The 12,591-nt window shown below is 40.4% G+C and overlaps 1 protein-coding gene across 3 annotated transcripts in view; it reads left to right on the top strand.

The window, feature by feature from the left end:
- The window catches only part of LOC144594160 (BTB/POZ domain-containing protein KCTD19-like), a 42,599-nt gene that overhangs the window by 14,343 nt on the left and 15,665 nt on the right, over window positions 1-12,591 (top strand). For all 3 annotated transcript variants that reach the window (XM_078400319.1, XM_078400318.1, XM_078400320.1), the window contains exons 6-11: window positions 917-1,086; window positions 1,828-1,940; window positions 3,207-3,349; window positions 6,347-6,430; window positions 9,025-9,169; window positions 11,867-12,254. In XM_078400319.1, the coding sequence (XP_078256445.1) occupies window positions 917-1,086; window positions 1,828-1,940; window positions 3,207-3,349; window positions 6,347-6,430; window positions 9,025-9,169; window positions 11,867-12,254 (1,043 nt within the window). The remainder of the gene's footprint in view (window positions 1-916; window positions 1,087-1,827; window positions 1,941-3,206; window positions 3,350-6,346; window positions 6,431-9,024; window positions 9,170-11,866; window positions 12,255-12,591) is intronic.

Raw genomic sequence — 12,591 nt, 5'->3', positions numbered from 1 at the left:
TCGACATATCTTGCCGGTTTGTTTGCTTCCAGTCATTGTGGGGGTCATACGGTTATTCTCACTCGTGCTCTTCAACTCTTGCCTACACTAAGGTGGAATTTATTGTAGCCAATTAACCTGCAAGTGCATTTTTGTGTGCTGCGAGTAAACTGGAGCACTGTGGAAACTCGTACATTCATGATCATAATAGATAAAATCCACACAGAACTTGAAATCAGAATTAATTCCAGGTCCCTGAAGCTATGAAGCAGTTCGGCTCGTTTAACAGTCACCGGTTCTGATGCTGCAGAGTGTGAGGCAGAAGTGTTCCAAAGAGATAAGTGAGGCAAGGTGGTCTGTAGGTTTAAGATAGGGTGAACCCAACGGTCTCCAGAACACTAACATTCCCTTGAGGACTCACTAAGGGGAAATAAAAAGGGTCCCCAATTTCCATTTACAAATGCATACTTTCATTGAAATGTGTACAAAGATTGAAATGTGGAATAAACTTGTATATGCCATGAGCATATGCATTTATTCCATTTCTGGATATGTGTCCTCTTAAAATTATGAATGACAAGAAAGTATTAAACCATATATTTGATTTTATAACTTCTGTTGTGTACCTAATTAGAGATGAGATATTTATGTTTGTGATTGGGTTATTTTTCCACTCCTGCTGTAAATTCACCTTATCAGGAAGTGTAAGATTAATCTTATGCCTCTACAATTTTTAATAGGTTGTACATTTCCACGAAATAGAAAGCATGACGTTAAACCATCTGGCAATATTCTTTGTAATAATATATGACTAATGTAAAAGCAAAACGACCAATGACAATTCACTCATAGTTCCATAAATTGTTGCTGTTTTCTTTCATCCCTGCTTTTAATTTGTACCCTAACTGCAAAAAGTTGACATTATTTGTGTCTGTAGAAGCTGGTTAGGGACATGTCGTCTACCTTTGACTGAAGACGTATCTCAAATGTGTGCAGTTTGTGTTTTTCTGGACCGACATGACAGTCTGTATCAGCCCGTAAAGGATGCCATGCGACTTTATCTACAGAAAAGAAAAAGGGAAACACTTGAAACAAGGTTTAAGATAAGTAAGTTCATCTAAAGTGCAGCAAATTTGAAAGTGGCAAGCTATTTTTTAAGAGCTGTTAATTAAGCATATGTGTTTTAGAATTTTATAAATACAAGCAGATGTTAAGGAGCTTAAGTTATGCTTAAGGTTTACAAAACACTAATTATGCCATAACTGCAATAGTGTAATCAATTTGGATCACTAGATTTTACGAGAAATATCAAAGTTCAGAAAGAGTGTAAAAACCATAAACTAGAATATTTCATATTGAGTTTCAGCTGCACGGTTCTAATGAGAAAACTTTCCTTGGATCAAAGAAAGGTGAGGAGATTTGGCAGATTTGTGTATGAATGAGCAAGGCGAGCATATTAGAGTGAATAGAATAAACCGTTCCCATGAGTGGATGGTTGAGGAATTTGAACACAGATTCAAAGTGAGTATCAAATGATGTAGGGTGGGATGTGAGACAAAGCGCTTTTTTTATGCTGAGTGGCTATGATCTTGCTATAAGGGTGGTGAAAATAGAATCAATCGGGGTATTCAAAGTAGAACTGGATAGGCAGTTGGAAATTCACATGCAGGACATGAGGGAACAAATGGGGAATGTTGCTGACAAGGTTACAGAGGATTGGGGCAGTGGACTGCATGGTTGGCTCCTGCCATTATGATTTTATGTACCTTTAATAAAAGTGATTTCTAACTTTTTATATATTTGCATTTAACTGTAATCGTGACTTTAAATTGATCAAATATTTTAAAGATATTTCAGACGATGGTTGGACTGCTGATGTAGACAGCCATACTCTTCATCAGATTGTGAAAGTTTATGTGGGAAATTATTGGTATGCCACTTATCTGAATACTTTCCTGAAGGTACGTTACTTCCAATTGTCTTGAATATCTTCTATTCTGTTAAAATGGCAAATATAAGATGTAACATTTAACAAACATCTTGATTATTCTTTGAGATATAATATTTTTAGTAGTATTGTTATTATTACAATTGTGAAACAGAAAACACCATGCAATGTTACAAAAAAATCTAAGCTGCATATAACGTTGTAGTTGGTAGTTCCAAAATGCACTCATTCATGTGTGAGATTTAGGACAATACAATTCAGTTATGTTTTTTGGCCCATGTAAGAATACCACAGATATTCAATTCAATTATCAACCTGATAAATGACTAGCCATTTAAGAAGGGTGATACCACAATCTAAAGCCCTACCTCTATGCTCACTTTTGTATCTAATAGATTGCATATTCCGTGGGAGTTTAAGGAGGGAGAATTCACCCCGAAGTTTCAAATTCTCAACCAAAATATTTTAGGTTCCAAATTCCACTCCGGTTTTACATTTTACTCCTCCTCTACTCTTATCTGTCACACTTTGTTCTCCATTTCACCTCTACTCTTTGTCATTTATTCCAGCTACCTGCCAGTCATCTGACCCCTCACCTGAATATACCTATCATTAACCAGGCTCTCGTTTCCAGTTTTCTCCCTCTATTCCATATGAAGATGCATCCAAACCTAAAACATCGTCTATCCATCTCTCTACAGATACTGCCCAACCCACTGTTCCTCCAGCACTTTGATTTTTGCTCGATTCCAGCATCCGCAGTTCCTTATGTCTAGATCCTGAGGACTTATGCTGGCATTGGAAGTTATGAATACGCTCCAGCATCTTCTTTGACAAGAAGTTTTGAGTTCGTTATCATATAGATGGTTGAGGCAAATATCATTGATACATTTAAGGGAGGCTGGATCAGTAAATGGGGAGAAATAACTATATTGAAAGGGGGTGGGGAGAAAATGAATAAAATGGGAGGAGGCTTGTGGAGTATGCAGCACAAGGCTCTGGCACACTGTTAGTAGGTTAAAGTGATAGCAGTCTACAGAGGTTTCTGTGCAGAGGGCAATGAATTTCTGTTATAAACTTTGGTAATAAGACTTTTTTTCTTGGGGAATTTCATTAAATTTGTATAGATATGTGATAGGGGAAAAAAGTGAAATAAAACAATGTTAAAGAGATAACGTCTTTTCAAGTACTTCAAATCTTTGAGCCAAGAATTATAGGTTCTTGAGTGACAATAACTAAGTAAGCAATGTAGTGTATCTGATGAGAATGTTTCTGTTAGTATCCAGAATTGCTGTACAATCATAACAAAGCACGGTGGATTGCATATGGCAAGACACTCTTCATCATTGGAGATGGTCAGATGTTTAGGCATATTATCAACTTCCTGAGATTTGATCAACTGTATATTCCATCAGGATTTAAGTGAGTGCATTACATAATAATTTAGCCATTTGAATGTCAAAACAATTCAGTGCAATGCTGTATATTTTTCAGTGGTTTAACAATTATCTTTCACATCAAGACTGAAGTTCGAATCTAAATAATAGAGTTAGAGTTATGTCCATTTGTTGGCTGTAAGTTTGGGAAATCTCAATTCTTACATCCAAAATGTGAAGCTGCATAGACTTGCAATAGACAATAGGTGCAGGAGTAGGCCATTCGGCCCTTCGAGCCAGCACCACCATTCACCATGATCATGGCTGATCATTCTCAATCAGTACCCCGTTCCTGTCTTCTCCCCATACCCCGACTCCACTATCCTTAAGAGCTCTATCCAGCTCTCTCTTGATAGCATTCAGAGAAATGGCCTCCACTGCCTTCTGAGGCAGAGAATTCCACAGCTTCACACAACTCTTTGACTGAAAAAGTTTTTCCTCATCTCTGTTCTAAATGGTCTACCCCTTATTCTTAAACTGTGGCCCCTGGTTCCGGACTCCCCCAACATTGGGAACATGCCAACTAGAGGTTTCCTGCCTCTAACGTGCCCAATCCCCTAATGATCTTATGTTTCAATAAGATCCCCTTTCATCCTTCTAAATTCCAGAGTATACAGGCCCAGTCGCTCCAATCTTTCAACGTATGACAGTCCCGCTATTCCGGGAATTAACCTTGTGAACCTACACAGCACTCCATCAATAGCAAGAATGTCCTTCCTCAAGTTTGGAGACCAAAACTGCACACAATCCTCCAGGTGTGGTCTCACTAGGGCCCTGTACAACTGCAAAAGGACCTCTTTGCTCCTATACTCAACTCCCCTTGTTATGAAGACCAACATTCCATTGGCTTTCTTCACTGCCTGCTGTACCTGCATGCTTCCTTTCAGTGACTGATGCACTAGGACACCTAGATCTCGTTGTACGTCCCCTTTTCCTAACTTGACACCATTCAGATAATACTGATATCATTTTGAGGAAAGTGGTCAAAACAAAAAACTATCATCTAATGTTATATGGGGCGCTTCAGGTGATGCATTATGTGAGTAGCGTAAAGGTGCTTTGCAAGCTGGCATATTTAATTCAGCAGGCAAACGTGCTGATAGATGTTCAACATGTCTAATGTGCAGATTAAAGGAGGATTTTTTTTCTCTATGAAACCCCTTAAAAACGGTTACTTAATGGTAATTTTTGCTTTTACTGGATGTAAAGGACACTATCACCTCTCTGTCTTGGGAACCAGAAACGGGTAGCAACTGGTGCAGAAAAACGTCCAAAAATCGGAAATCTGATTTTTCTGAAAATCTTCTGCTTTGACATCTGGTTTACCTGATTCTCCAGCTGTCTGAAACTCAGCGGGGCACTGTTTCCCACGTTCCTTGAAACTCAATGGGGCCAAATTTCCTTCGCTCCCTGTAAACTCGGTGGGTCCCGTTTCGTACAATCCCTGTAAACTAAGCAGGGCCCCTTTCCCATATTAGCATATTCTTTGGAAAATGTATTGGACTGCTGTATAACATCTTTAAAAATGCATGGGATATTGATAAGAATAACATTAATAATCTAGAAAATTGCATTCCTGGTACGTGAAATTCTCTGGGTGACGAAGGTTCCTCTCTAAATCTCTTCACCCTTACTCTAAATCTATTAGGATAAATTATTAGATTTATCTTTTTATCAGGGTAAGTTATTAGATCTATATTATTTGATAAAATTATTAGCTTTATCTATCCCTGGTCAGGGAGAATATTTCTTGTCAATACCACTCATAATTTTATATACCTCAATTGTGTTTCTTCTTGGCCTCTTCCTCTGAGTGCAGATCCAGCTTCTCCAGTCTCTCCTTGTAACTGAACTTGCAATATCTTGGCGAATCGCCTCTGCACCCTGTCCAGCCCTCTCACATCTTTCCTATACCTTGGTGATCAGAAATGCACTCAGCCCTCCAACTGAGGTCCGACCAAGTAATTGTAAGTTGGAACAACCTCCCTACTGTAATCAATGGTTTGACTAATAAAGGCCAGTTTTCCATATGCCTTCCGAATGATATTGTCAACCTATTTTGCCATCTTCAGCATCATTGGTGTACTTCAAGGTCCTCTGTTTTTCAATACTTCTTAAGATCCTGCCATTTATGATGAATATCTTCAATTCATTTGCGCAGCCAGATTGCATCATCTCATATTTGTTTGGAATGAAATCCATCTGCCATTTATCACCCTATTTCACCAAATCGTTGATATTTTTCTTCTGTCTAAGAACACACTATTAACAACTTCCATGATCTTCTCATCTGTGAACTTACGGATATTGCCTTCACAATCCATCTTAAATTGGATTTACACCGATCAGCCAAAACATTATGACCTGATGAGCCAAAACATTATGACCACCTGCCTAATATGCTGTTGGTCCTCCGTGTGCAGCCCCATATGCAGCAGGGTGCGATGCACTGTGCATTGTGACACATTCCTCCTGTGACCACCATTAAAATTTTCTGTGATGTGCCACAGTAGACCTTCTGTCAGTTCGGACCAGACGGGATAGCCTTCATTGCCCTTGCGCATCGATGAGCCTTGGGCGCCCGACACCCTGTCGCCGGTTTGTGGTTTGTCCCTCCTAGGATCACTATCGGTAGGTATTCACCACTGCTGACCGGGAGCACCCCACAAGCCTTGCCGTTTCAGTGATGCACTGACCCGGTCGTCTGGCCATAACAATTTGGCCCTTGTCAAAGTCCCTCAGGTCTTTACTCCTGCCCATTTCTCCTGCATCCAACACATCAACATCAAGAACTGACTGTTCACTTGCTGCCTAATATATCCTACCCCTTGACAGGTGCCATTGTAACAAGATAATCAATGTTATTCACTTCGCCTGTCAGTGGTCATAATGTTTTGGCTGATCGGTGTATATATGCCACATTACATAATATATCAGAGGCTTAAATTAATCAGAATGCTAAAGCTATTTACATCCATTGCAGAGAATGGCCTTTACTTTGTCAAGAAATAGAAGACTGTAAAATCCCTGCACTTTCAGAAGCCTTGCAAAATTGTGAACAATACAGGTACAAATTATGAAAAAATAGTGAAAAGTCATTTTGTGAATATTGTAAAATAATATAACATTACTCTTCAAAAATCAGTAAAAATTCAATATTCTCTTTCAATAAGCATATTTCACAGTATTTATGCAAACAATATATAGACATTTATTCTGGTTCTTAACACATGGCACAGTTGAGAGAAGATTAATGTGACATGAAGTGTTTCTGGGACAATAATAGAAGCGAGAATTCGCCTTGGAAGTCATAGTGTTATATAGAACAGAAACAGGTCCTTTAGCTCAACTCATTCATGATATTCAAGATGTTAATCTTCTTTAGTTAAGTTCCATTATTGTACCGGTGCCAAAGAATGCCTCTCCAGCGTGTTTAAATGACTACCGACCGGTGGCCCTCACCTCGGTTGTCATGAAATGCTTCGAGAGACTAATCAAGAAGCACATCTGTGCCCTCCTTTCTCGCAACATGGACCCACTACAGTTTGCATACCGTCCGAACAGGTCCACGGATGATGCGGTCTCCCAGGTTCTGCACACCGCTCTCTCTCATCTGGACAGCCAGAAGGGGGGCTATGTGAGGATGCTGTTCATTGACTTTAGTTCAGCTTTCAATACCATAGTCCCCACCAGACTGGCTGAGAAGCTACTGGGGCTTAGCACCCCTCTGTGTGCCTGGATCCTGGACTTTCTCACAGCCAGGCCCCAAGTGTCAGGATGGGAGAACACACATCTAGACCCCTCACCCTGAACATAGGATCCCCCAGGGTTGCGTCCGTAGCCCCCTACTGTACTCCCTGTACACACATGACTGTGTGGCCCGGTTCAGCTCAAACTCCATCATCAAGTGGGCCGGATCTCCGACAACGATGAGAAGGCCTGGAGGAGGTGGCTGATCTGGCACTCTGGTGTCAGGACAATAGCCTCCTCTTGAATGTCAAAAAAAATTAAGGCGCTGATTGTGGACTTTAGAAGGTCTCAACATCCAAGGACGTACACGCCACTGGAAATAAATGGGTCTACTGTGGATAGGGTGAGCACTTTTAAATACCTGGGAGTCCACATCAAAGAGGATCTGACATGGGCAACGCACATTGCCGCACTGGTGGGTAAGGCAAAGCAGCGCCTTTACCACCTTAGACAGCTGAGGAAATTCAGAGTGTCTGAGGATCCTTCAATGCTTCTACTCTGGGGCTGTAGAGAGCATCCTGTCCGGCAACATTACAGTCTGGTTTGGGAACAGCTCTGCCCAGGACAGGCAGGCCCTGCAGAGAGTAGTGCGTTCGGCAGAACGCACCATGGGAACTACACTCGCCCCCCTGCAGGACCTATACATCAGGAGGTGCAGATCCAGAGCAAGCAAGATTATGAGGGACCCCTGCCACCCCAGCAATGGTCTGTTCCAGATGCTACGGTCAGGCAAACACCTCCGCTGTCACGCTGTGAAAACGGGGAGGATGAGACGGAGTTTCTTCCCACAGGCCATCAGGACTGTCAACTTTTATAACTCCAGAGACTAAATTTTGTCTTCTCTGTATTAACTTTAATTTATATGCTGTAACTGTAATTCTTTTTTTTTGCAAACTGTAATTTTTTTTGCACAATCCGCAGGCATTGCCACTTTCATTTCACGGCACATCGTGTATGTGACAAATAAACTTGACTTGACTTGACTAGGACTAGTTTCGTTCAGACCATTCAGTGCCTATTTGTTCCTGGTTAGTAAGTGGGGTATTCTCCATTGGAAAATACCCAAAGGGTATTACTATATCAAAGGGACAGAAACTACTACTCGAATTTGCAGTCGCTTTATTTTAGACTATTTTGTGCTATTTCGTAAACTTATAAAACATGAAAAATAAATCAGAGGATCAACAAAACTGCAGACGCTGGACATCAGAAATAAAACAGAAAATGCAATGAAAAGTTGTGAATCTAATGAATTCTCCACCTTTCAGTAACTGCGTTTTTCTTATCACCACTGGTAATTTCTGCTGTAAGTCTGTTATACTGGCTTAATGTTTCTTTCTCCATGTGTACAGCCTGACCTGCTGGACGTGTTCCACAGCAGTGCTTGAAGCAACACTAATTGCTTCTTTGCCTACATTACCAGCCTCTAACTGCCACGAAAAGTGATCGGTCCTGAATGGTATTGTTAACTCTTTCCATGGTACCAATGGCGCGCCTTATTGCAGATATTCCTTTGCCCCTACCACTTTTTCTGCAACTTAAACAACCTTTTTCTTCACCCAGTTCTGACAAAGTTTTCAGTCTGAAATGTGATTTCGGTTTATATTTCAGTGCACCTGAGAACTTCAATTTTTATATATTAATTTGTCCTACCAATAACAAATAGGGATTTGTACTGAATTCATCCCAATGCCTTTTCAGGTTAAGACACCCAGTCTTCAATCAATTGAATTTATTACGTGTTAACAGTAGCTATGTGCAAGAAATGCTGCAATAAATGCTTACTGGAGACTGCTTTACTGAAAAAGCTGCTAGAAGGCTGTCAGTTTATTTTAGTATTTTGCATAACAGTGATGATCATCTGACATTAATGGAAAATTGTCTGCGTATTTGCCTCCTGTTGAATTTCAGAATGTGGTATGCAGAGAATGAAGTAGAGACCGTCACTGCAGAAGCAGTTGATATTCCTGCAGAAACTGCAAAGTCCATTTCATCCATGGAATTGCATGGAAGCATGGAGGAAAAAGAAAATGTGTTAAATCATGTTACACAACAGGTATCACTCACCCAGTTGTATCGTTTTGTTATATTTGCCATTACTAATGCCTTTCAGTGGTGTACAAAATATAGTGGCTCAAATAACATTTTCCATTTTTCAGTTGCTGATTTCCCAAGACCTATCTGTATAAAAGTTTCATTGTCATGTATTTTGTTGGAAAATGTGCTAATTACAAAAATACATCTTCAATGTATTTCACCTTAATGCAATGAAGAGAAAATAACTTGGGGGGAATTGGAGGGTGGGGGGAATTGGAGGGTGGGGGGAATTGGAGGGTGGGGGGAATTGGAGGGTGGGGGGAATTGGAGGGTGGGGGGAATTGGAGGGTGGGGGGAAGGTTGGGAGAAATATGGTCACCCAAAACAAAACATCTCAAGTTTACTTTATTCGTTATACTGTATATTCAGCAGGGAATATACTGAAGAATTTAAAAAAAGTATCTCTTGTTTACAGGGTTGTAAATTGTAATAAACATAGTATTTATTACAGCATTTTAAGGTACAGAATTTGTTTTAAAATGAGGTGTGGTTTAGAGAGAAAAAATCTCTCGGATTCATGGTGCCATCCACTGGTCATTCAGAGATTTAAAACATAATTACCCATATTTTAAGGAATATTTATTATTCTGGCCAAACATCAAGCCTGATGTGCTAGAAATACAATTTCAAAATAATATGCAGCAAATTGGAAGAAATTCTGAATTCTTCTGACTTTTCTACCGATGAGAAGGTAATAATGTATATTTTTAACCGAAACATAAATTACCTAACATTTGTTACAAGGAATATCTTGTTCTCACTCAACTGGACATGAAATATAAGCTTCGACCTGTACCTGCAGGAAGTACTGTGTGCAGTTCTGGTTGCACAGCTACAGGGAGGATGTTATTAAGTTGTAATGGGTGCAGAAGAGATTCACCAGGATGTTATCCAGACATGCAGGCTTAAATTATAGGGGGTGCCTTGATAGGCTGGGAACAAAGCATTTTTTCTTTGCAACACAGGAAGTGAGGTGTGACCATATTGAAGTATACAAAATCATGATCCCAGGGTACTTAAGGAGGCGGCTCTAGAAATTGTGGACGCACTGGTGATCATTTTCCAATGTTTTATAGATTGAGGATCAGTTCCTGTGGATTGGAGGGCAGCTAATGTTATCCCACTTTTTAAGAAAGGAGGGAGAGAGAAAACGGGAAATTATAGACCAGTTAGTCTGACATCAGTGGTGGGGAAGATGCTAGAGTCAATTATAAAAGACGAAATTGCGGAGCATTTGGATAGCAGTAACGGAGATTGTTCCGAGTCAGCATGGATTTACAACGGGGAAATCATGCTTGACTAATCTTCTGGAATTTTTTGAGGATGTAACTAGGAAAATTGACAGGGGAGAGCCGGTGGATGTGGTGTACCTCGACTTTCAGAAAGCCTTCGACAAGGTCCAAAATAGGAGATTAGTGGGCAAAATTAGTGGTAAGAATAGGAAGGCAGATTATTATCTGAATGGTGTCAAGTTAGGAAAAGGGGAAGTACAACGAGATCTCGGTGTCCTAGTGCATCAGTCACTGAAAGGAAGCATGCAGGTACAGCAGGCAGTGAAGAAAGCCAATGGAATGTTGGCCTTCATAACAAGAGGAGTTGAGTATAGGAGCAAAGAGGTCCTTCTGCAGTTGTACAGGGCCCTAGTGAGACCGCACCTGGAGTACTGTGTGCAGTTTTGGTTTCCAAATTTGAGGAAGGATATTCTTGGTATTGAGGGCGTGCAGCGTAGGTTTACTAGGTTAATTCCCGGAATGGCGGGATTGTCATATGTTGAAAGATTGGAGCGACTAGGCTTGTATACACTGCAATTTAGAAGGATGAGAGGGAATCTTATCGAAACATAGAAGATTATTAAGGGGTTGGACACGTTCGAGGCAGAAAACAGGTTCCCAATGTTGGGGGAGTCCAGAACCAGGGGCCACAGTTTAAGAATAAGGGGTAGGCCATTTAGAACGGAGATGAGGAAAAACTTTTTCAGTCAGAGAGTTGTGAATCTGTGGAATTCTCTGCCTCAGAAGGCAGTGGAGGCCAATTCTCTGAATGCATTCAAGAAAGAGCTAGATAAAGCTCTTAAGGATAGCGGAGTCAGGGGGTATGGGGAGAAGGCAGGAACGGGGTACTGATTGAGAATGATCAGCCATGATCACATTGAATGGCGGTGCTGGCTCGAAGGGCTGAATGGCCTACTCCTGCACCTATCGTCTATGAGGATAAAGTGGATAATCACAGCCTTTTTCTCAGGCTAGAGGAGTCTAAAACTAGGGGCATTATCAAGGAGAGAGGGGAGATATTTAGGACGGATGAAAGGGTCATCCTTTTCACTCAGTGGATAGTCTGTGTCTGGAATGAGTTGCCAGAGGAATCTATCGAAGTGGGTATAATGACAATTTTCAAAGGAATTTTTGAAAATGAAACTAGCTCCGAATGCCAACTTTGTCGGCAAATTGGACCGAAGAAGGGCTTACGTCCATGGTGATCATTCGATGACTCAATATTCATCATTTATACTGGTAATCATTGACACTTTTTCCATTGCTAAAGAATGTGCAATAGTGGGGATGCAATGCATATCCCTAATAGATCTCAAGAAGGTTATAGGGACTGATATGTTTCTTGTCAAAAGTCATTAAATAACATAGTTTTCTCTCTGTGCCAGGAACATCCTTGTGATGCCAATGCTGAAATAGATCAATGCAGAATGATCAATTTAAACTGGAGCAATAAGCCAACTCAGTCACGAAATGTGTCCATGAATCCAGCTTCTAAAAGTTACAGTCCAACTCTTTCACCTCGTAAAGCAAGAAAAACTAAATTTAATACCGTTCTTGTTGGAGAGAAGCAAATTACTGAGGAATCTTCTGCTTCAGGTAATGAAGTATGTTTGGAAGAATCAGGAAGTCCACCTCGAAAACGAACAGCTAAGCCACATCACAATGGACAGACAGAAACAATGACGTCAGTGGGCAAATTCATTTCACTCGTTAATGGAAGGAAGAATAATAACACAGAGAAAGCTGGTCTTTTGTCCAATACTGGTCCTAAAGGTAAAACACTACAGCCACTTTTAATAGTCTAAGAGACAGATCATTCGATGAATAGTGGCAGATATTCAAACAGCTGATCCAATGCACTGAGCAGGAATTTATCTCCATTAGAAAGGATTCCATGAGAAAGAGGCACAATGTGTGATTAATAAAGATTAAGGATAATGATAAATTGCAAAGTCAAAGATACAAAGTGGCAAGGGCTGCTGATAACCAGTGAACTACGAATCTTTAAGGATGCAGTTGTGAAAGATTAAAATGATCATAAGGGAGAAAGCTGATTATGATGGAAAATTTGCATGAATATCCAAACAAGCCACAATATATATATGTGTAT

This window comes from Rhinoraja longicauda, chromosome 6 (assembly GCF_053455715.1).
Source record: "Rhinoraja longicauda isolate Sanriku21f chromosome 6, sRhiLon1.1, whole genome shotgun sequence".
Taxonomy (NCBI): Eukaryota; Metazoa; Chordata; class Chondrichthyes; order Rajiformes; family Arhynchobatidae; genus Rhinoraja; species Rhinoraja longicauda.
The sequence above is the reverse complement of the archived record's forward strand: the minus strand, read 5'-3'. Positions and strand labels throughout refer to the sequence as shown.